Source organism: Chlorocebus sabaeus, chromosome 8 (assembly GCF_047675955.1).
Source record: "Chlorocebus sabaeus isolate Y175 chromosome 8, mChlSab1.0.hap1, whole genome shotgun sequence".
Lineage (NCBI taxonomy): Eukaryota > Metazoa > Chordata > Mammalia > Primates > Cercopithecidae > Chlorocebus > Chlorocebus sabaeus.
In genome coordinates this window covers 144194263-144218748 of record NC_132911.1, presented here as the reverse complement: position 1 = coordinate 144218748, position 24486 = coordinate 144194263, and the positions used below count along the sequence as shown (strand labels likewise).

At 52.9% G+C, this 24486-nt stretch overlaps 1 protein-coding gene across 4 annotated transcripts in view; it reads left to right on the top strand.

Annotated features, from left to right (window-relative positions):
- The window catches only part of AGO2 (argonaute RISC catalytic component 2), a 119784-nt gene that overhangs the window by 65757 nt on the left and 29541 nt on the right, over positions 1-24486 (top strand). For all 4 annotated transcript variants that reach the window (XM_037999843.2, XM_073018377.1, XM_073018378.1 and 1 more), the window contains exons 3-11: positions 1647-1767; positions 12533-12714; positions 14674-14810; positions 15535-15669; positions 16503-16590; positions 17237-17384; positions 18191-18310; positions 18459-18581; positions 22797-22930. In XM_037999843.2, coding sequence (XP_037855771.1) covers positions 1647-1767; positions 12533-12714; positions 14674-14810; positions 15535-15669; positions 16503-16590; positions 17237-17384; positions 18191-18310; positions 18459-18581; positions 22797-22930 — 1188 coding nt within the window. The remainder of the gene's footprint in view (positions 1-1646; positions 1768-12532; positions 12715-14673; positions 14811-15534; positions 15670-16502; positions 16591-17236; positions 17385-18190; positions 18311-18458; positions 18582-22796; positions 22931-24486) is intronic.

Below are 24486 nucleotides of genomic sequence, written 5' to 3'. Positions count from 1 at the left end.
GAGCTGAGTTAAAATGCCTCAGAACCCCTCTGAGCTGGGCACAGTGACTCATGCCTGTACTCCCAGCACTTTGGGAGGCAAAGGTGGGAGGATTGCCTGAGCCCAGGAGTTCGAGACCAGCCTGAGCAACATAAGGGAGGCCCCATCTCTACAAAAAAATTTAAACATTAGCTGGGCATAGTGGCCTGTTGCCTGTAGTTCCGGCTACTTGGGAGGCTGGGATGGGAGGATTGCTTCTGCCCGGGAAGTCAAGGCTGCAGTGAGCAGTAATCGCGCCACTGTACTCTAGTAAGATAGAGTGAGACCCTGTCTCTCATAAAATAAAATAAAACAACCACCTGAAATGCCAGGAGAGTGCTATGCCCAGCTGGCACCTCTTTGGAGCAAAGCTCAGGCCAGCAGGAGGTTTGCAGAATGTGTTTCTGGAGGCCTCTCTGTCACGGTGGGGAAGTGGGGGTTGGGGGGTGGAGGGTGGGGGTCATGGAGCACTGCAGAGCAGCTTCCTTGCATCTAGCAGCCTTCTGCCACTGGAATGCCTGAGCCCCCAACACCAACACCTCAGCCCCTCCCAGCAGCAAGCATCCGTTTCATACCGTGGCTCTGCAAGTGGGCTGAGGTTTGGCTGGGCCCCTGGGTCAGGCTGGACTGGAGGGGCAGCAGCACCCAGGACTCGTTCTTCTGGTGATCAGAGGAGCACAGAAGGCCAAGCCAGTCTCACAATCCCCTTGACTGGGGTCACACAGCAAATCCTAGTGGCCACAGCGAGGCCCGCAGACAAGCCGAGCCACACCTGCCAGTCTGCACATAGTGGGGAGCCGTGCGGGGGCATGGTGCCTGACCCTACCTCCGTGGAACACAAGTGTCACAAGCTCTGTTCTTCTTCTCGTCAGTGCCTCCAGGGAGCTCCAGGGGTTCTGGAAATGTCTGCCATCTGCTGTATGGGGCATGGAAAGTGCCCAGCGCGTACCAGGTTCTCCCGTGTTTCACTCAGTGCATGAGCACAAACCCACTCATGGGTCTGCTTTGCTTCTGTATAGAAGTTGGAAGTCCTGTTGCCCAAAGGAGCCACAGGTCTTACAAAATTGCTTTAAAAGTAGCATCAGAGGGCTGGGCGCGGTGGCTCACGCCTGTAATCCCAGCACTTTGGGAGGCTGAGGCAGATGGATCCCTTGAGGTCGGGAGTTTGAGACCAGCCCGGCCAACATGATGAAACCTCATCTCTACTAAAAAAAAAAATACAAAAAATTAGCCGGGCATAGTGGCGGGCACCTGTAATCACAGCTACTCGGGAGGCTGAGGCAGGAGAATCCCTTGAACCCAGGAGGTGGAGGTTGCAATGAGCCGAGATCATGACACTGCACTCCAGCCTGGGCAGCAAGAGCGAAACTCCGTCTCAAAAAAAAAAAAAAAAATTAGCCAGGCGTAGTGGCATTAATCCCAGCTAGGTTAAGGCAGGAGAATTGCTTGAATCCGAGAGGCAGAGGTTGCAGTGAGCTGAGATCACGCCATTGCATTCCAGACTGGGCGACAAGAGCAAGACTCCATCTCAAAAAAAAAAAAAAAAAAAAAAGTCAGAAAAATATCATCCTTGTATGCCATTTTCTTCATTTTATTGACATTTTGCCTGACTTTTGTCTTTGTTTCAGGGAAATCGTGGAACACATGGTCCAGCACTTTAAAACACAGATCTTTGGGGATCGGAAGCCCGTGTTTGACGGCAGGAAGAATCTGTACACGGCCATGCCCCTTCCGATTGGGAGGGACAAGGTAAGCTCCATGGGGTGCCCTTGGTGGAGTAATGTACGGTGAAGTAAAGCTGACACGTGTTATAAAGTCCGTCATGCCTGTTCTCATACACGAAACCATTTCACCGAGGAGGAGAGAGCAGCTCACTGCCATGCGCTTCGTCCTGAGGTCCATAAAAACTACCTTCTTTTTTTTTTTTTTTTTTTTTTTTTTTTTGAGACAGAGTCTTGCTCTGTCTCCCAGGCTGAAGTGCAGTGGCCAGATCTCGGCCCACTGCAAGCTCCACCTCCCGGGTTCACGCCATTCTCCTGCCTCAGCCTCCCGAGTAGCTGGGACTACAGGCGCCCGCCACCTTGCCCGGCTAGTTTTTCGTATTTTTAGTAGAGATGGGGTTTCACCATGTTAGCCAGGATGGTCTCGATCTCCTGACCTCGTGATCCGCCCGTCTTGGCCTCCCAAAGTGCTGGGATTACAGGCTTGAGCCATCGCGCCCGGCCAAAAACTACCTTCTTTGTATTGTGGCTTTCAGTGATAGGGGTTTAACTTATCTAGGTCCTGACACAGATACAGAGAACTTGTTGAAACCACCAAAGTTTCAGTACAAAGTACACAAAACACAAGCCACAAACCACCATCAGACAAGAGCCTAGAGTAAGCACCAGTATTCTAAAGATCTGCAGAGGCCAAGCAGGAAGATGGCTTGAACTCAGGAGTTCGAGGCTAAGTGAGCTCTCTCAGTGTGCTGCGAATTCCGTCCTGGGTGACAGAATGAGACTCCATCTCCACCTGAAGGCCTATGGAAAAGCACGTTCATGTAGGGGTTTGTGAGAGAGACACATGGCAGTGAGGCCCAGTTAACATTCTGCTCTAGCCGGTGACTCATCTGAAATTAGAATGATGGTGATTAGTCAACCCAGAAGCAGTGGGTATATTAAAATGTCACCTTCTTTTATTACCTTTATCCTTATCATGGCTTTATTTAAAAAGTAATAAAGTTTCTGCCCAGAAGTGTCACTTCTTGGGAGTGTCTTTCAACAAATGTGCTGCTCCAGAGTGATACGGATGTTATTTGTAAGTAGAAGAGGAGCAGAAACCCGGCTCAGAAATAGTCTTTATAGGCCGGGCATGGTGGCTCATGCCTGTAACCCCAGCATTTGGGGAGGCCAAGGTGGGCAGATCACAAGGTCAGGAGTTCGAGACCAGCCTGGCCAACATGCCGAAACCCCGTCTCTACTAAAAATATAAAAATTAACTGGGCATAGTGGCAGGTGCCTATAATCCCAACTACTCTGGAGGCTGAGGCAGGAAAATCACTTGAACCTGGGAAGGGAAGGTTGCAGTGAGCTGAGATCGCACCACTGCACTCCAGCCTGGGCAACAGAGTGAGACTCAGTCTCAAAAAAATAATAATCTTTACACATACTTTAAGAAGCGAACACATCAGAAACCAGGAATGTAACAACTATGAAAATGAAAGGCTGATTCCCTCTGGGAACAACGTGCACAGTTTGCTTTTGCAACCCTGAGTCCCTGAGAAGGAAGCCAGCTCGGTGTGCAAAGGGTCTCAGATTGCTGCCAGGGATGTCTATTTTAGTGGGAGAGCAAGGGGCCTGCTAGCAGCTCTCTCTACAGACATTCAGTCTTCTTCCTTTTGCTTTTGAGACAGGGTCTTGCTCTGTCGTCCAGGCTGGAAAGCAATGGTTCAGCCATGGTCGCTGTAGCCTTCAATTCTCAGGCTCAAGCGATCCTCCCACCTCAGCCTCCAGAGTAGCCAGCTTTTCATTTTGATGATAATCTTGAAATGAATAAGCTCCTTTCAGCCTTTCTGGATGGTCACCAGGGCCCAGCAGTCTCCATGCCCAGTGATGCCCCTCCACGTCGCCATGCTCTGACAAGGCGAGAATGTGCTGTGGCTGAGCAGAGGCCGAGTTACGATATGGGGCTTTGCAGAAAGTGACCTCGTGGCTGTAACGGGACAGTGGTCTGTGCACTGTCACCGCTAGCCCAGGGTAATGAATGTTGGGTTTCTCAATGGGAGCGAGTCCTAGACCAAACGCCCGTCAGTTCAACGTGATCACCCCTTGCCAACTAGCGTGCCGTGGAGTTGAAATGTAGTCATTTTAAAGTTCTGTGCTTAATTTGCATTTGTTTTTACTTAAGTTTTATAAGAAAAACAAGCATGAGGAGTTTGTGCACAGTTTTGTCTGTACATATTTATATTTACACACAGGGCGGGCATCAGGGTAGTTTTTCTGAAAAGGGGCTTGGGGAGTCTATATGGTATTTGATATTTAAATTCGAGACCTGTCTTTGTGGAAATTAACTGCGCACACACTCTGGGGTAAAACTAGATACGAGTGTGAGGCCTGGCTCCGCCCTTCCTGTGGTGGGACCTGGGGCACCTCAACTGGCCAAGCCTCAACTGCCTCACCTGTAAAACAGAGATGGCAATAAAAACTACTTCCCAGGGGCTCTGTGAGAATTCAGTGAGCATGTACATCCCTGCCCCGTGCCTGTCCCCTGCGGCCCCAGGTGGTGTATCTCCCACCAGCCCAAGCCGGTGCCCGTGCTGCTAGCCCCATGCCACACGTTGAGTAGCGAGGGTTTAAAATTCTTTGTTTAAGGCTAGGTGCAGTGGCTCATGCCTGTAATCCCAGCACTTTGGGAGGCCGAGGCAGGTGAATCACTGGAGGCCGGGAGTATGAGACCAGCCTGGCCAACGTGACTAAATCCCATCTCTACTAAAAATACAAAAAAAAAAATTGGCCAGGCACGGTGGCACACGCCTATAGTCACAGCTACTCGGGAGGCTGAAGCATGAGAATCGCTCGAACCCGGGAGGCAGAGGTTGCAGTGAGCCAAGATCACGCCACTGCACTGCAGCCTGGGCGACAGAGTGAGACTCTGTCTAAAAATAAAGAACAAAGCTTAAATTGCAGAGCTGCAGATTTCTGGCCCTGGTCTGTCAGCCTTGCTGATGGTCAGAGTGCTTTTCTGGGGTGCCCACATGAGTCCTCATACGTGCAACCCTACACCCACTAGACGTTCACTCCCTCTTAAGTTTCATCCCAACCATCCTTGTTCTTTTGTCAGATGAAAAGCTCAGGTTGGCTGGGTGCGGTGGTTCACACCTTTAATCCCAGCACTTTGGGAGGTCAAGGTGGGCGGATCACCTGAGGTCAGGAGTTCAAGACCAGCCTGACTAATATGGTGAAACCCCGTCTCTACTAAAAATACAAAATTAGCCGGGTGTGGCGGAGCACACCTGTAATCGCAGCTGCTCCGGAGGCTGAAGCATGAGACTCGCTCGAACCTGGGAGGCGGAGGTTGCAGTGAGCCGAGATCGCACCACTGCACTCCAGCCTTGGGCAACAAGAGCGAAACTCCATCTCAAAAAAAAAAGGGGAAAAAAAACTCAGGTCCCAGAGGGCATAGAGAACCTACTCGAAGCCACTGTGTTCGTTAGCATGGGGGTTCCCTGGGTGCAGACCATGCTTCTCCTACTGGTTTGGGGGTTCTGTAGGATCTCTGCGGGGTACAGAAATTAACCCCTTCTGTCTGAGAGCCTGCGTAAGGAGGTGTCCCCATGCCCATCCTCTCGCATCATGTCCCAATGTCATCTTTGGGTTTTCTCTTTTTTCTGTGAAGTACTTTTTCGTGCCGCACGTGTGGTAAGAGCGGAATTGTTCTGGTGCTCCATTACCCTGGAGGCTCGTGGGGACTCTGGCAGATCTGGCCCAGGTCTCTGTGCAGAGGGCCCGTGTCACATCGCCCTTACACACGAAGCTCCTAAATCTCCTACTGCAATGTTAGCCTGCCTGCCTTTGTCCCAGCCCCTGTGTGGAAAGAGAGACGAGTTGTCCCAGGCCCGGGAGACGCTGGGACCGCCCAGCCACACTCCCTCACCTCCCAGAACTGGAGATGGAGACACAGGAAACTATACAAGTTGATCAGCATTTGGGGTTGAACTCCTGGGTCCTTTTTTGAAGGCATGATTTGTGTCATCTGTTCTTGACTCTGGGTCCAGCCCCATAACTCCCCTTGTCGGGGCCCATGGAAGGTCTGCAGCTCCCTGGAGCTTCTTTGCTCAGTTGAGTAGAAAATTTAGAAAGGTGGCCAGAAGGAGCACTGTTTAGGAACATTCGGAGACAACTATAAACTCCCTAAATAACAAAAGGCAGGTGGCATTGGCCTGGAAGGGATTCGGCTGGTGGAAGATGAACCTGAGAATGTATTCCCACATCTCCCTGGAGGATCGAATTCAGTGTCTGGGTTGACACGGTCTGGGAGTGGTGGTGGATGGCACAGGTGTCTCCTTCCCAGAAGGAAGTTAGGGCGGACCCACAGCTCAGATCAATAGTAGACCCTGCCTGGAAGCAGCGTACCTTGGGAGAAGACAGCCATGCACAGAGTTCTCTGTTGAAGGAGATAGTAGTGCGGCACTCCTGCCTGTCCACCTTGTGCCCAGCTCAGCCATGCTGTGGCCACAGGAGTGCCTGGCTGTTGTCTGCTGACCTGGGATGGGGGTGTCTGGCAGCAAGGGAGACCAAGGGCTCCTGAAGCAGTGAAGCTTCTGCACTTGAAGGCTCGGGTAGAGGAGGCGGGGGGCGAGGAGAGGCCTAGGAAGCCATGGGGGGCTCCGCTTGGGCAGTGTGCGGTGGGGAGCCTGCTTAGCCTGGGCCTGGCCCAAGCATCTTTGGGGCTGACCTGCTACCTCTTGGGGCCAAGGGTCCCCTCGAACGAGCCAGGTGCCTTGACTTAAGCCCACCCCAGTACAAGGTGGTCAGGAAGTGGTGTCGAGCGCTAGCTGAGCAGCCACTCCCTATACCTGCTCTGTCATCTGCCAGGTGACTTTGAATTCCCACTACACTTTGCAGACACGATGGGTGGGACTGGTTTTGGTGCTGAGGTCTTTTGGGGGTTAGTGATCTGCATTGGAGAGCTGCTGCCCTGCAGAGTCACAGCATGCCTTTAGACCTCAGCGCCTGGCACATTTCAATAAGACGTGAGCTGCACGGCCCCTTGTGGGAGGGGAATGTGGTACGAAGCCTGGCAGCTGTCTCTCAGCCTGGGCTCAGCAGGTGTAGTGGGTGTGGTCGCTCTTCCTGCCGCCCCAGGGAGGCTACGTCCAGGTTGGGATCCTTGTGGCCAGCCAGACGTGCCACACCTGCAGCGCCTCCCTTGCCCCTCCTCGGCGACAGTGGACGGGGAGGCCATGGGCTCAGCCAGGGCCATAGCCAAGCTTAGTGCAGGAACAGCCTTTTGAAAGGTAGCTGTGCCTCTGTGCCTTCTCCCTGGCTCCATACACAGTTTCTTTGTGCTCTTTTGTTTTTCCAGACAGGGTCTCTCTCCGTCACCCAGGCTAGAGTGCAGTGGCACAATGTCAGCTCACTGTAACCTCCACCACCCGGGCTCAAGTGAGCCTCCCACCTCAGCCTCCTGAGTAGCTGGGACTACAGGCATGTGCCACCATGCCCGGCTAATTTTCTTTTTGTAGGGACAGAGTTTTGCCACTTTGCCCAGGCAGGTCTGCAACTCCTAAGCTCAAGCGATCCAGCCCACCTCAGCTTCCCACAGTATTGGGATTACAGGCATGAGCCCCGGGCTGGCCTCTTTGCATTCTTTAGAGTGCTGCTTTCCCTTTGTTGCTGAGTTGTGTGAAGACACCGAAATGGGAATGACCCCATGACAGCCCTACTTCTCTCACCCTGAGGATTTCCGGACAGGGAGGCCAGCTTGCGGGTTTGGCTTGTCTGGGGAGATTGGATGTCACAGCGGCCTCCCCATGCTCCAGGCCCTGGATCGGAGTCCCAGGCTGACATTTTCTATTATCCATGTTCAGAAAATGGCAGTTGGGCCACTCTCAGATGGCAGCACTGCAACACAACTGACGACAGTGCCCTGTGAGGTGGGTGGGGCCACCTGCTTGTGCCCTTGTGTGCAGGAGGCCAACGGATCCACCTGCCCGAGGCAGCCATGCTGGGAGTGACCTTCAGATGTCGTGTCATTGGGACCGAGTGCTTTGGGCTGTTGAGAGGCAGCAATGTCTCAGGTGTGGACCACCTGCTGCTGGCAGCCCAGACGCACACGGGGCCTGTCCCTCAGAGAGCCGCGTGCCTCCTGCCCCCGTGGCATGACGGCCGTCGTAAAATCTCCACGAGGCCCTAAGCTGCCACACGTGAGCACCAGCCAGCCACCGTGGACATGGGATGGGCAGACAGTTACAGAGCCTGGGGTGACTCTGGTGTCCTTTCTCTGCGGGCCAAGCGGAGGCTAGACCACAATACATTTACAAATTAGAGTGTATTTTGCTGTGAGAAAATAGACCCCTTGGAATTGCCCGTCAGTTTTGACTACAGAGGTTTTTGCAGGGTGGCGTTGACAGGCGTCCGATCCGTGCCAGGGCCTGGCACTGTAGGCTGGATGCTGAGTGCTGTTGCCGCAGATGTGCTCGGGCCTAAAGTACCTCCTGGCTGGGGCGTGTGTGAGATGGAAATGCACGCACTCTCCTACTCCCAAGCTTACTCCACCTGCACACTGTGACCTGGGTGTGCTGTTTCTGGCCAAGGGGAATGGCACTCCCTTCTCAGTGACCGGCCACTCCTGTTGGGACCAGGTAGCTGCCAGTCCGAACTGGAATCGTCCCCCGCATGCCCAGCCAAGCCCCGGTTCCTGGGCCCATAGAGACTCTGTCTCCCTTTCTGGAGTCAGACAGTTTGACGGGGGCACTTGCCCCTCATGGCCCAGAGAGGCTGAGTCAGCCCCTCCAGAGCTGTTTCTTTAACTGACAGAGCAAGACTCCTTCTCAAAAAAAAAAAAAAAGAAAGAAAGTAAAGGGGGGAACCAGTGAGTGCAGGAGTGCCTGCCATGTTGCCATGTTACGTCAAATGTGCATTTTCAGTTACTGTTACTTGTGTATGATTTATTTAGAATTTTATTATGAAGTACCACTAATGAAAAAGAAATACATATACAATTGACCTTTGAACAACAAAAAAGGTTAGTGGTGCTTTATTAGTCTGCTTTCATGCTTCTGATAAAGACATACCCAAGACTGGGCAATTTACAAAAGAAAGAGGTTTAGTTGGACTTACAGTTCCATGTGACTAGGGAAGCCTTGCCATCATGGCGGAGGGCAAAAGGTACTTCTTACATGACGGCGGCCAAAGAGAATGAGGAAGAAGCAAAAGCAGAAACCCCTGATAAACCAGTTGGATCACTGTCATGAGAATAGCACGGGAAAGACCAGTCCCCATGATTTAGTTACCTCCCTGGGTCCCTCCCACAACATGTGGGAATTCTAGGAGATACAATTCAAGTTGAGATTTGGGTGGGGACATAGCCAAACATATCAGGCACTGATCCCCCATGCAATCAAAAGTTCATTCATAACCCTTTTTTTTTTTTTTTTTTGGAAACAATTTCTCTGTTGCCCAGGCTGGAGTACCGTGGCACAATCACAGCTCACTATAGCCTTGACTTCCCTGGCTCAAGCGATCCTCCTATCTCAGCCTCCTGAGTAGCTGGGAGCACAGAGACGGGGTCTCCCTATATTGCCCAGGCTGGTCTCCAACTCCTGAGCTCAAACTGTCCTCCCACCTCAACCACCCAAAGAGCTGGGATTATAGGCGTGAACCACTGCACCTAGCTGTGTATAACTGTTGACTCCCCCAAAACTTAAACTACTACTAATAGCCTATTGTTGACCAGAAGCCTTACCAATAACATAAACTGTAAATTAACACATATTTTATGTTACATGTATTATATAGTTTATTCTTCTTTCTTTCTTTTTTTTTTTTTCCACTCTGTTGCCCAGGGCTGGAGTGCAGTGGTGCTCTCTCTGCACACTGCAACCTTCACCTCCTGGGTTCAAATGTTTCTCCTGCCTCAGCCTCCCAGGTAGCTGGGATTACAGGCGCCCACTACTGCACCTGGCTAATTTTTGTATTTGTTTTGTTTTGTTGAGTTTTTTTTTGAGATAGAGTTTCACTCTTGTCACCCAGGCTGGAGTATGGTGTGATCTCGGCTCACTGCAACCTCCGCCTCCCAGGTGATTCTCCTGCCCCGGCCTCCCGAGTAGCTGGGATTACAGGCCCATGCCACCATGTCCGGCTAATTTTTTTGTGTTTTTAGTAGAGACAGGGTTTCACTATGGGCTGGGGTGGTCTCGAACTCCTGAACTCGTGATCTGCCTGCCTTAACCTCCCAAAGTGCTGGGATTACAGGTATGAGCCACCACATCTGGCTGATCTTGTTCCTTTTTATGGCTGCATATTATTCCACAATGTATGATATGGTTACAGCTAGTTTCTGTATTTTTGGTAGAGATGGGGTTTTGCCACATTGGCCAGGCTGGTCTTGAACTCCTGACTTTAGGTGATCCACCTGCCTCAGCTTCCCAGAGTGCTGGGATTACAGGCATGAGCCACTGTGCCTGGCCCTATATAGTTTATTCTTACATTCTTAAGCTGGAGAAAAGTTATTTAAGGAATCATAAGGTAAAGAAAATATACTTAATATCCATTAAGTGGAAGTGGATTATTATAAAGGATCCCCTGTCTTCATGCTGAGGAGAGAAAGGAGGAGCTTGGTCTCGCTGTCTCGGGTAGCAGAGGCTGAAGGAAATTCATATATAACTCCACTTGCGTAGTTCCAACCCATGTTTTTCAAGGGCTAGCTATGTACATACATTTAAAGAGTGGTATTAAACCACATCCTGTACCCCCCACCCAGGCCCAGCTGTTCCCTCCTCCCACCCTGAAATCCCCCATGGGCCGAGCCTTGATTACATCCTCACCCCCTGCCACCCGCTCTGCTGTCCTGATGACTTGAGTGAAGCTGGCCCTTCCCTCTGTTGGTTTCCTCAGCTGTGCTGTATCCCCTGTGCATGTGACTCTGACTTCCGGAAGGAATCGTGCTGCGGTGCCCTTCTGTGGCTTGCTGCTTTTCTTGTTATTCGATGTTTGAAGTCCATCCAGCTGGAAGGATTTGCTCGTTTTTCCCCACCCTCATCTTTTGCAGATGGTCCTCGGGGCGCGGCCAGTTTGGGGCCGTTGGGCACGACAGTGCTCTGAGTGCTTGTGGGCATCTGCCAGAGCCAGCCCAGGTCCAGGTGGAAAGGGTGTGTACCTGGGACCCAGGTGGGCAGGTGACATCCACAGAGTCTGGTCGTTGCTCCGTGAGGTTCAGTCAAGGTGTGGCAAGAAGCCAGGGCCTGGGCGACAAGTGTGAGCAGATGGGAGCCAGGCATGGGCATGGTGGGCAGTGGGTGAGCGAGCGAATGTGCCTGGTGCCACCAAACAACACTGGGCTGGGGCATGCCGGCAAGCAGGGTTTGTGGTCCTGAATCAGGGAGGGCACCTCAGGTGAGCGGAGCAGAGGCAGTGGGCCCTGGGCAGGGTAGGAGAGGCCGGTGCTGAACACCTGGGGCCCTGGCGTCACACATGGAGTGGGAAGGCCTTCGGGGTCCAAATTCCATCTCTGCCCTTTCATGGCTTTGTGGCCTTGGGCTATTCTTTTAAGTCTGGGTTTCTGCGTTTTCATGTATGAAAAGAGGTGAGTCAGCCAGGCACAGTGGCTCCCGCTCGTACTCCCAGCACTTTGGGAGGCCAAGGTGGGAGGATCCCTTGAGCCCAGGAATTCGAGACCAGCACAGGCAACATGGTGAACTTCCATCTCCACAAAATAAAAAACTAAAAAATTGGCCGGGCGTGGTGGCTCAAGCCTGTAATCCCAGCACTTTGGGAGGCCCAGATGGGTGGATCACGAGGTCAGGAGATCAAGACCATCCTGGCTAACACAGTAAAATCCCGTCTCTACTAAAAAAAAAAAAAAATACAAAAAACTAGCCGGGCGAGGTGGTGGGCGCCTGTAGTCCCAGCTACTCGGGAGGCTGAGGCAGGGGAATGACGTAAACCCAGGAGGCGAAGCTTACAGTGAGCTGAAATCTGGCCACTGCACTCCAGCCTGGGTGACAGAGTGAGACTCCGTCTCAAAAAAAAAAAAAAAAAACTAAAAAATTAGCCGAGCTTGGTGGTGTGCGTCTGTAGTCCCAGCTACTTGGAAGGCCGAGGTGGGAGGATCCCTTGAGCCTAAGAGGTCAAGGTTGAAGTGAGCCAATATTGCACCACTGCACTCCAGCTGGGGCCACAGTGAGACCCTGTCTCAACAAAAGTGGCGAATGAATTTTCCCTTGCTGGGGTCACTGGGCATGTGAAGATAAAGTATATAACATCCGTAACCTGTCATGTCGGTGTTCCTCAGACACTGGGAAGCATTATCAGCAAATAGCGAAGTTGCTTCACGCGTCACCTGAGTGGGCTTGTGTATGTCCACGTATTTGGAGGTATGAGGCCCAGATCGCGATTTAACTGCGGGCTGTGAGTAGCGCAGTGGGGTTTGCAGGTGACAGCAGCATGATCTGGCGTTAGGTGCAACTTGTGGGTGAGGGAAGGGGCCATTCAGAGACTGGGGAGGAGGTAGTGAGTTCATTGTTTGAGGGTGAAACAAGAGGATACGTTTTCGACCACTGTCAGTACACTGGCCACGGCCACACGTGACTCTGTACATTTAAATTCATCAAAAGTAAGTGAGTAGTTTAAAATTCAGTTCCTTGGTCATATTTCAAGTGCTCCATAGTCACATGTGGCCGGTGGTTGGCTAGAGGCCTGGGCAGGGACTTCCTCACCCAGGAGGAGACGTCTGGAAGCCAGCCACTGCTGGGCTGCGTCCTCCCTGGGGCTTCGCAGGAGGGAGTAACCTTGTGTGCCTTGGATCCTCGCAGGTGGAGCTGGAGGTCACGCTGCCGGGAGAAGGCAAGGATCGCATCTTCAAGGTGTCCATCAAGTGGGTGTCCTGCGTGAGCTTGCAGGCGTTACACGATGCACTTTCAGGGCGGCTGCCCAGCGTCCCTTTTGAGACGATCCAGGCCCTGGACGTGGTCATGAGGCACTTGCCGTCCATGAGGTGAGGGCGCCACATGGGACCAAGGGTGGGGGGAATCCCCTGCGGCTCCGAGGGTCCCCTTCAGGGTGAAATCTGTCCGAGGAACGGCTCATTCTCGGAACCAGGGTGGGAATGGTCACGTAGGTTTTCTATGATGAAGATAACACAAATGATGCTAAGGTGGAAACAGTGTTAATATAAACATAAGTCACCAGCATTCTCAGCCCGGCCCGAAAGTGTGGCCTCCCTGTTTGTGCGCACATTGGTGCCTTCATGTTCCGTGCAGCCCTCTGCCCCCAGCACTTTTCTGCTCCTCTCTTGCCCTTGCACTTGGGACTCGTGATAGGAAAGTCATGCTGTTCCCAGTTTCGTGCTGCACGCATGTCCGCAGCTCTGGGGACCGTCACCACTGCTTTTTGTGACTGTTGGGGACGTCTTTATTCTCAGGATTACTCTTTTACCACAAATTGCCACGCTTGCGATTGCTGGGAGAGGATGTAGGGACAGTGTAAGGGCTCACAGTCGGCCCGGTTGCTGGGCAGAGGGTTGCGCTAATTTCCTGAGTCCCCCGCTGTTGGAGGAGCAAGGCCAGCTCAGCACATCAGCCCTCAGTTTCCCGCCCCGGAACACCTGCCCTCACACTGGTGCCTGGGAACAATTTGAGTTTTCAAGTTTCGTCTCTTTCGAACCAAAGCCTAAACCGAAACAAAGCCCCACACTCACACACCCCAGGACTGACCAAAGCTTTAAGAGTCCAGGAGAGCGTTGGGGCTTCCCTCATGGAAGAGAAGGTGCTTCGAGGTCATGTGTAAGATTTTTAGAGGGACCATGGTGTTCTCAGTCTTCAGGCATGGGAGGAGGTGACTAAATACAGGACACGCTGTCGCTCCCAGCAGGAACACACCTTCCCCCACGTGTAATCTGTCTCTGCTTTGAACTATCGGTAGAGGAAGGCCGTAGATATGTGGAGAAACAGTCTAGAAGGATGGTTGCCAAAATGGCATCTACTTTTTCAATATGGAGTTGCAGAGATGACTGTGATTCTTTTCTGAATTCCTTTGGATTACTTCCATTCACTTTATAATCAGGGTGGAAACTGCCGTTTTCATTTTGGGATAAGAAGAGCAGCCGGGGCAGGATTATTAGCGCGTCTCAGGTGGAGAGTGAAAGGGCCACGGAGGTGGTTGGGTCAGCACAGCCCACAGGTAGGGAGCGCCGAGGCCCACCACATGTCTTCCCTTCAGAATCATTAGTGACGGCGCCTCCCGGGCCACCAGACCCCTCGGTGCCCATGCAGCAGGCGAGGCTGCTGTGCTGGAGAATGTGTCTGCTTCAGTCGAGTGGCTCCAGTGTGGCCAGCACAGCATCCCTCGCAGGCCCAGAAGAGGCTGTGAAGCTCTCATGCTGGCCCTTCCACCTCCCGCGGGGGAGGCCACAGCAGGCAGCTCCGGGGCCTCGGAGCCTGCCTGGGGAGCCCGCGGCTAAAGGAGCTGGCGGATGCTGGGTCATGTGTGGACAGCCACACGGCCAGAAGCGGCACATCTCCCCACGGCTGAGGCTGGGCCTGGCTGCGGCTGGCACTTGGCAGGTGCCCATTTCCACCTGCACTTGGGGACACAGGCCCAGTGAAGTGAAGAGTAGACAGTGAGGACAGTAAGGCGAGACGAAGCCAGGACAGGGAGCCTGGACCAGAAACACACCAGGTCCTGGGGGTTTGTGCTCCACCTGTGCGGTGCTTTTAAACATCTTTCACCATTCCCCAGCGAGGCCACAGGTCCCCCAGCCTGCTGCCGTTACAGCGTCCCGCACAGCAGGCCATGTACACAGGCTGGAGTGCCGCGTGGTAAACATGGATTTAAAAGGAGGGGAAACGGAACTCTGATGAGGGTGTGGTGGGCGCAGACAAAGCCCACCCAGAGGCCACTGTTCCTTCTGGAAGACACATCTGACAGGTGGTGGGGTGGGGTCTCTTGGTTCCAGGTACACCCCCGTGGGCCGCTCCTTCTTCACCGCGTCTGAGGGCTGCTCCAACCCTCTTGGCGGGGGCCGAGAAGTGTGGTTTGGCTTCCATCAGTCCGTCCGGCCTTCTCTCTGGAAAATGATGCTGAATATTGATGGTAAGCAGTGCCGTGGGATCTTCACTGCAGGGCAGGGCTGGGCATGGGCTGGGGGTCAGGACCCCGGTGGCGGGGTGGCTTGTGGCCAGCTCCACACATGGCCTCTGTCAGAGCCGGCGCTGCTGCGTGACACCTGGCCGGTCTCACCTGCAGTGCTGGGTGGGTTAGGGCGGTGGCTCTCAGGCCAGTGTGGAGCCGCCAGGAGGTCACGCCCTCAGAGGCTGTAGTCAGGGGCTGAGGCGGGCCTGAGGATCCCGCTGTTCCATGCAGGACATCTGCTGCCCTCTCTGTGAAAAAGACGAGCGTGAAGGCCAGCGAAAAGGATCGGTCTTCTCATTGGGGAGTTTATCATTATGAAAAGCTCTAGAAAGGAATGAGAATTTGATCTTCCTCAGTTATACATTTATTGAAAAAGAATTACATAAAAGGGAATGGTGAATTTCAGAAATGTCTCCACCAGAAGGTCCCCAGAAAATCCTACCACACTGGCTTCTTAGTGGGTGTCGCCCTGACCAGAGGGAGGGTCAGCAGCTCGGGCCTGGGCTTGTCACTGCTGGCCTGCCCGTCTCTAGGCCCGAGGCTGGCCTTGGTAGGGAGTGAGAACGCCGGCCGGGTGTCCCCACCATGGCTGGCCTGGCCTGTGAGGCCCCTCCAGGACTATGGGCCTGTCCAGCAGCCCCGCAGTCATGCTTAGGCCTTTGCCTCTGTCTTTTCTCGCCTACAGTGTCGGCAACAGCATTTTACAAGGCACAGCCAGTAATCGAGTTTGTTTGTGAAGTTTTGGATTTTAAAAGTATTGAAGAACAACAAAAACCTCTGACAGATTCCCAAAGGGTAAAGTTTACCAAAGAAATTAAAGGTAATGAACTGTCCGAGCACACCTGGCTAAGGGCTGGGAGGCCCCTTCCCGGTCTGCCTCCAGGACCGCATTTTGCGGTTCTGGTTCTTATGTGCGTTTAGGGAGATGGGGGTGGCGGAATTTAGCCATCAGATGAAGTAGCACGGAAATGAATTAGACCCATTTCCCCGAGCAGGAGTGGGGGTTTCCTAAATAAATACAACCCCGTGGAGTGGGGGTGAGGTTGAGTTTGGGGAGTCAGTCTCGTCTGAGTCATGATATCAGGACTAGAAGCAGCAGCGCGGCTGTGATCAGCGTTTCATAACGCTGGAACCTAGGATGCATTTTCTTTTGTTTTCATTTAACCTTACACAGCCCGGCAGGCATCTGTAGCCGGTCAGCCTGCTTTCTACTCCAAGAAACTCAGACTGGGGGGTCTGGGACTTGCCTGGGGTCCTTCTACCCATCAGCAACAGAGTGGGTGCCCGCCCCTGGCTCCACAAACCCTGCCTACTGAACCCATCCTTTTGGAAGGCCATTTGCAGGGCCATCCGCAGTACCCCGTGTTACCACAATGACCCACGGGGGCACAGAATAGCACGAGGGTGGACACCCGATGCTCTAAGCTGAGCCTGCCCCTCACCATGGGGTATTCTTGTAGGTGAGATGGACCCAGCTGGGGTGGCCTGGGGGTGACCTGTGGGTCAGCCTCCCTAGGGGAGCCCTGCAGCCCTCTGGAGCCCCCTTAACTTGAGTCCACAGCCACATTCCTATGAAAACTGATTCTCGGGAAGCGGCGCTTGCACTCAGGTCGGGACAGCCCAGACGCTGATGCCTGTGTTCTGTGTCCCCAGGTCTAAAGGTGGAGATAACGCACTGTGGGCAGATGAAGAGGAAGTACCGCGTCTGCAATGTGACCCGGCGGCCCGCCAGCCACCAAACGTAACACGCCCTTCCTTTCAGACTCTCTTGGCTGGGGCCCCCGAGGTCACCCCGATGGGCACACTCTGGAGCCATCATTCTGTGCCCATTCTCCGGAAAGAACCATTTCGTGCTGTTTTTCAATCCTAAAATTGTCCCTTACATGGCTCAGTATATTCCAAACCTCACCTAAGTTTGTGAGGCGTCTTCTGCCGTCACCGTGCAGAGGCCCTGGCTGCCGAACCGGCCTGGCCTGCTTTCCTCGTCCTGTCCTGGGGGCTTCAGGCCTTCTGGGCACTGGGAACGCGCGGCATGTCAACGGCTTCCAGGGTCGCCACGGTCTGCTGGAAGACGCACAGACCTTTCTGGACGCCTCCATTCGTTCTGACTCCTGTACACACACTGTGACATTGTGACATTGTGCGTAATTTATGAGTAATGACGCCTGTAGGTATTTTTTGTTTCCCAACCCCAGAAACAAAATGAGAATTTAGGGGCTCAGGAACATTCCAAATAACCCAAAGCACATGACGTGGTTTTCACTCCCAGAAGTGCTCTGAATGTTTGCTCCTCACACGTCACCCTAAAAAGCAAAACCAAATGAAAAGCAGCGTGGGGGAAGGGACCCCGGGATGACCTCGGCCTGAACAGCCCTTTTGCTCCTCAGATTCCCGCTGCAGCAGGAGAGTGGGCAGACGGTGGAGTGCACGGTGGCCCAGTACTTCAAGGACAGGCACAAGTTGGTTCTGCGCTACCCCCACCTCCCATGTTTACAAGTCGGACAGGAGCAGAAACACACCTACCTTCCCCTGGAGGCAAGTCACCCTCTCGCTGTGATCTCTGGGGGCTTGGGAGGGCAGCGTTCCGGGCTGGAGCATGCAGCTTCCAGAAACTGCTGAGGCCCCAGTCAGGTACAAATGGCACTGCTGCTGCTGCTGCAGGAACTCGGGTGGGTTAATGGGTTTTTTTGCACCTCGGTTTTGCCTTCAGTAAAATGGGGTCCGCAGCTCTCTTGTGGGATTGGCGTGAGCCTTGACTGAGATTGTGTGTAACGCGCCCAGCGGGCCCTGCAGCCGGAGGCAGGTGCTCTGTCACTGCACGCCTGCGTCATTCACTCTCCTCTAACATCACGACTCTTTGAAAAAATCCTTGCCTTGGGAAAGGGTCAAATTCCGACCCTGAGCCACGTGCTGTAACTCTTCCCTTGGTATTTAGATTCTGGCACTTTGCTGTCGTTCAGTAGGGCTGGGCAGCTCCAGCGCCTTGTCCCATAGGTCTTTCACACCTGCAGCCGCTTTCATGCCCGCAGCCACCAAAGACTGGAGAAAGCCCAGAAGTGCTGGTGTCAGGACACAGCCCCGCTGACCTGGTGGGCTGGGCATAGAGGCCGTGGGGTCTGTGTGTTCACGCGACATGGGGTTTACTTAGCAGGGATTTCTGTTGTGAAGTGGAAGGCCGTGGAGCAGCCCCCACAGCAGACACCCTCATGCCGCTTCATAGCCCAGGGATGAGACAGAGACGGTCCCAAGCAGAGACAGGCCACCAGCCTCTGAGTCCCCTGCCCGCTCCCCTGGTCACACCACTGTGGCACTGACAGCCTGTCTGTACGTCCTCTTCGCAGGTCTGTAACATAGTGGCAGGACAAAGATGTATTAAAAAATTAACGGACAATCAGACCTCAACCATGATCAGAGCGACTGCTAGGTCGGCACCCGATCGGCAAGAAGAGATCAGCAAATTGGTGAGCGTCAGTCCCGGGCAGGGCCGCCCTGTGGAGTCCAGTCCGGTTGCCCTGGCACAGAAACCTCTGATGCTTGGAACGGATGCAGCTGCTAGAGAGATGGGAGGCCCCCACCCACTCCGTGCGTTTTCTTCTTCCCCTTTGCCAGATGCGAAGCGCAAGTTTCAACACAGATCCATACGTCCGTGAATTTGGAATCATGGTCAAAGATGAGATGACGGACGTGACTGGGCGGGTGCTGCAGCCGCCCTCCATCCTCTACGGGGGCAGGGTACGTGCGGGGCAGCGGGGACCGTGTGGCTGCGGGGCATGTCTGCCCCGCGACCCCTCTCAGGTTCTGAGCCATCGGCCGCAGTGTAGCCTGTGTTCCATGCAGGAGAATCCTCTCTACTCTGGGCTGAGCCTGTAAAAGGCGTGAGACTTCATAAAGGAATGACTTTCCTTGGGCCTTTTTAAAGTTTTTCAGAATTACCCTTAATGTTTTCAGAAGATAATTTTTATTATCCCATGAAAGTTTAGAGAGCGCATTCTTCGCATGACAGATGCTCACCGAGGGTCGAATTATTTCCCAGAAGCCTGTACTGCTTTTGTATTCTTTAACTTTTGCTATGAGGGTGTTTGGTAACAGTTTTTTGTGCTTGCTAATTTAACTTCTAGTTTTGTTTGTTTTGAGGCAGTGACTTGCTCTGTCACCCGAGCTAGAAGGCAATGGCATGACCATAGGTCCCTGCAGCCTCTAACTCCCGGGCTCAAACAAATCTCTCAGCCTCCCAAGGAGCTGGGAATACAGGCGTGAGCCACTGTGGCCAGCCCTTAACTTCTCCTTTTTATCAGTGTGGAACCAAAGGTGTCCTGAGCACTGAGCCCTCCGGCATCTCCTCTCATTTCCTCCTGGGCAGACCCTCAGGTGCAAGCACACCACGTCTGGTGGGAGGGTCCAGAGGTGACCACACTGGGAGGGACACCAGGGCTCTGCAGGGCCTTAGTGTCAGAGGTTACTGACTTTCTTAAGCACCTGGCATCTGTGTAAGGGTCTGCCTAACCTTTTACACCCTAGTTTCTACCTAACGGAATTTTACTCTCATCCTCAAGACCTGGAACGAGGTTTTGGTTTGTTTTTTGTTTGTTTGTTTTTTCCTGTCTTATTTCAAAATATAGGTTCTGGGCTGGGTGCAGTGAGTGGTTCGCATCTGTAATCCCAGCACTTTGGGAGGCTGAGGCAGGTGGATCACTTGAGATCAGGAGTTTGAGACCAGAAACCCTGTCTCTACTAAAAATACAAAAATTAGCCTGGAGTGGTGGTGCGTGCCTGTAATCCCGGCTACTCAGGAGGATGAGGCAGGAGAATCACTTGAACCCAGGAGGCGGAGGTTGCAGTGAGCTGAGATCACACCGCTGCACTCCAGCCTGGGTGACAGAGCAAGACTTGTCTCAAAACATAAAAAATACTTTAAACAAAAAAGTTCTGTTTTTTAAATGTTTCAGAATTCAGAAGATTTAAAAGAATTAGAGGAAAAAAGTATCTTTTTTCCCAGTTCTCAGTTGCCCTCTCAGGAAGCAATTGGTGTTCTTTCTCCTTTGTAAAATCACCCAGGGATGATTCACCCCTTTTTGTGAAAATAATAGCAGTACCTGTATTTCTGTGCCTCGCTGTTTTCTAGCTAATATTTCCGTAGAGCTCACTGAGAGGCTGCTGGCCGTTCTGTGTTGCTGTGCATGCGTGTCTTGTCCTCTGGCGCTGTTGCGTGGGACCCTATCGTGTAGGGGTCTGTGTCCCTGGTGGTGGGCACAGCCATTCCTTGTCTCTCTGAAAGGAGGCCCTTCAGCCCTCCCTGGCTTGCTTGTCCCCCCAGGCCCCAGGTGCTGTATAAACACAGCCCAAGCCCAGGAGGAAGAGCGCATGATTCCCCTTCATGAGTCGGGGAGGAGACCCCAGGGAGGGCAGAGGAGTGCCTGCCCCCGTGGGGGGACGGGGCTTTTGAACCCAGCGCCGCTTCACAGCCCTGCTGGCTTCTTGGAAGCCCTCTTAGCAAGGGCAAGGGCAGTGGTTGTCTGAAAAACAGAAGTGCTTGTGTAAGGCAACCTTGCAAAAATCTCAGAGTATAGGGATTAAGAGAGCTTGTAGACTGGGTGCCACGGCTCATGCCTGTAATCCCAGCACTTTAGGAGGCCAAGGCAGGAAGATCACCTGAGATTAGGAGTTCGAGACCAGCCTCTGGTCAACATGGTGAAACCCTGTCTGTACTAAAAAGTACAAAAACTAGCCAGGCGCCTGTAATCCCAGCCAACTCTGGAGACTGAGGCAGGAGAACTGCTTGAACCTGGGAGGCAGAGGTTGTGGTGAGCCGAGATTGTGCCACTGCATTCCACCCTGGGCAACAGAGTGAGACTCTGTCTCAAAAAAAAAAAAAAAAAAAAGGCCGGGTGCGGTGGCTCACACTTGTAATCCCAGCACTTTGGGAGGCCAAGGTGGGCGGATCACCTGAGGTCAGGAGTTCAAGACCAGCCTGACAAGCATTGAGAAACCCCTTCTCTACTAAAAATACAAAATTAGCCGGGTGTGGTGGCACATGCCTGTAATCCCAACTACTCGGGAGGCTGAGTCAGGAGAATCGCTTGAACCCAGGAGGCGGAGGTTGCAGTGAGCCAAGATCGTGCCATTGCACTCCAGCCTGGGCAACAAGAGCAAAACTCCATCTCAAAAAAAAAGAAAAAACAACCTTGTAATTTGTTTGAGACAGAGTCTTTCTCTGTTGCCTTGGCTGCAGTGCAGTGACGTAATAATAACTCACTGCAGCCTCCACCTTCCAGGCTCAAGTGATCCTCCCACCTCAGCCTCTCGAATTGCTGGGACCACAGCCACACCACCACACCCAGCTAGGTTTTTAATGTTTTATAGAGACGAGGTCTCACTATGTTATCCAGGCTGGTCTTGAACTCCTGGGTTCAAGCAGTCCTCCCACCTCAGCTGGGATTACAGGCGTAAGCCACCACACCTGACTGAGCTTGTAATGCTTCTGTTAATACATGAATACATTTTTCCAGATCTCTAAAACATTTTAATGTGAGGCAACATTCCTGTCCCCTGCCCTACCTACCCCCTGGTCCATTGTTAGTGCAAAAAAAACAAAATATCCTTCAGAAAGCAGTGTGTACAGCAGGAGTTCTCGACCGGGGATGACTTTGCCCCCCAGGAGACATCTGGCAGTGTCTGGAGACATTTTTTATTGTCACAACTCGGGGGTGAGTGGGATAGTCTACAGGGCACAGGACAGCCCGGTGACAAAGAATCACTGAACTTCAGATGTCAGTTGTGCTGAGGTTGAGAAGTACCTGTATAGTAAGGGTCTGTGTGTGTGTGTGCGTGTGTGTGCATGTGAGTGCGTGTGTGTGTGTGTGTGTGTGCACTCCCCGTCTGGAGCCCCAGGCTGTCTGTGAGACTCTTGCACACAGGGAGGCTGGTGGGAACAGACAGAAGTTATAAAAATATAGGAAGCAAAGCATTTATTTCTATCACGTGTCTGATTTCTACAGCAGGCATTTTGTACGAAATGTTTTCTACAGAAAAGATTTTGTACGAAAAATGTTTTCTGCTAAAAAAACAAAAATCTCTAGAGTAAATGACAGCAACTCAGGCACAGCCGCATCCTTTAGTGATGCCCCCAGGCCTAGGAGTGCCTGTCCGTCCCACAAAGGACCCTTCCTGGCCCACCCTTCTCTTGAGAAGCACTTGAAGCCGGTTCAAACATTCCTTAGGTGACAGTGCTCAGGTCTGGTCCTCTCTAGCTGAGAGCTGACAGCGTATTTGCACAGCTCGCCTTTCTCTTCTCAAGTGGAAGTAGCTCCCATTTCCGACACAGCTGCAGGCAGTGGCATGCTGAGTGGAAAAAGCTACGGGCTCAGTCCCAGCTCTGATCTCCCCTTCCCACGTCATTGATGATAGAGGAGCGGAAATGAGGGAAAGCTCAGTATAGAACAGGAGACCTTCCTGTGGCATGGCAAGGCACTTCTGTTTCTCCAGGCTACTCATGAGGTTGGATAGAGCTTTGGGCCTCCCTCCTCCTGGCTTAGCCCCCATCTGTCTGTTCATCACTTACCCATCCATCCATCCATCCATCTATCCATCTATGCATATCTCTCTTCATCCACCTACCTATCTTATCCACTCATCAACCATCCACCCACCCACTTTATCCACCTATTAACCATCCACCCACCCATCTTATCCACCAGTCATCAACCGACCACCCACCTACCTTATCCACCCATCAACCATCCACCCACCCATCTTCCACCAGCCCATCCATCTACCGTTCCTGCCGGTTGTCTGCATCACTAGGCAGTTCAGAGACAGGAAACAACACAGAAGTTCTTTCCCTGAGGAGCCATTGTTGGTCAGGGGGACCAGCAGTGAGAGTGACAAAGTCTAAGGTTGAAGGAATATGTTTTCCATTTTTTCTCACCCGGAGCCTTTTGCCATTTGCAGAATAAAGCGATTGCGACGCCTGTCCAGGGCGTCTGGGACATGCGGAACAAGCAGTTCCACACGGGCATCGAGATCAAGGTGTGGGCCATCGCGTGCTTTGCCCCCCAGCGCCAGTGCACAGAAGTCCATCTGAAGTAAGCCCTCCACAGGCAGAAGCTCCGGCCTGGGGGTCCTGCCCGATGGGCAGCTCGAGTGACCACTTGCAGGACTGACTCTGGTTGGGGGGGGTGAGGGCACTGGCATGGGTTTTGGTGTCATCGTTCATCAGCCTTTCCCTGTCAAATACCATTGCCCGGGCCAGGGCAAGACATGCTGCCCTATCAGTGCCCCTCTCACTCCTGGGACCTACCCTTGCAGTGAGCATGGAGAAGTAGTGCAGACCATAGACGAAACCAAACAGGATCCGAAGGAAGTTTATAAGGAGGGGCAAAAGAGAGAATTGGATTCAAAGAACTCCAGTTATTTTTAAAAAAAAAAATTTAGCTCCATGTTTGTGTAAATTAGAAGGAGAAAATGAAGACAGAATCAGGAAGAGATGGGCACAGTGGCTTAGGCCTGTAATCCCCAGTACTTTGGGAGGCTGAGGTAGAAGGATCACTTGAGGTCAGAAGTTTGAGACCAGCCCATCTCTACAAAAAATACAAAAATTAGCCAAGCATGATGGTGCCACACCTATAATACTAGCTGCTCGGGGCGCTGAGGCTGGAGAATCGCTTGAACCCGGGAGGCGGATGTTGCAGTGAACTGAGATCACGCCACTACACTCCAACCTGGGTGAAAAAGCAAGACTCCATCTCAAGAAAAAAAATAGGCCGGGCACGGTGGCTCAAGCCTGTAATCCCAGCACTTTGGGAGGCCGAGACGGGCGGATCACGAGGTCAGGAGATCGAGACCATCCTGGCTAACACGGTGAAACCCCGTCTCTACTAAAAAAATACAAAAAACTAGCCGGGTGAGGTGGTGGGCGCCTGTAGTCCCAGCTACTCAGGAGGCTGAGGCAGGAGAATGGCGTGAACCCGGGAGGCGGAGCTTGCAGCGAGCTGGGATCCTGCCACTGCACTCCAGCCTGGGCGACAGAGCGAGACTCCGTCTCAAAAAAATAATAATAATAATAATCAGGAAGAGATGGTGAAGTAGAGAGGTGGAGAGGCTGGGAGTATTATCTTCCTTCCCAGACAAGGGGAGTGATTAAGAGGAGAAAAGCTTTGGTTCAGGTCTCTGCCACCTGCCCAGGTGAGCGCCAGGCCCTCTAGGAAGCCCAAGTGCCGTGGAAGGGCCTGCCCTCACCCAGGACGCTCGCCTTGGCCAGCACAGCCGTGCCAGGTACGGGCCCAGCGGGACTGTGTCGGGAGCACACAGCAGGGTGGCTCATGCCTTTTTGCTGAACTTCAAAGGGAACATAAAGTCTTTGTTTCCCCGCTCTGTGGGGGCAGCAGGAGAGAACTCCAGCCTGTGAGGTGTAGCCGGTCCCTTGACAGTTCCAGCAAGGGCTGGCTGTGAACGGGCACGGCCCTGGGAGCTGATGTCTTGCTGGCGAGTGGCCATCTGTCCTTCTGAGGCCACCTCTTGTCCACACTGCTGGCAGAGGAGGTGGAAGCCCAGAGAGGATGTTTGGGAAGCAAACTGAAGTCGGTTAGTTCTGAACAGGGGGTCGCCTCCTGCCCCTTCTTCTGTCCTTGGCCCCTTGCTT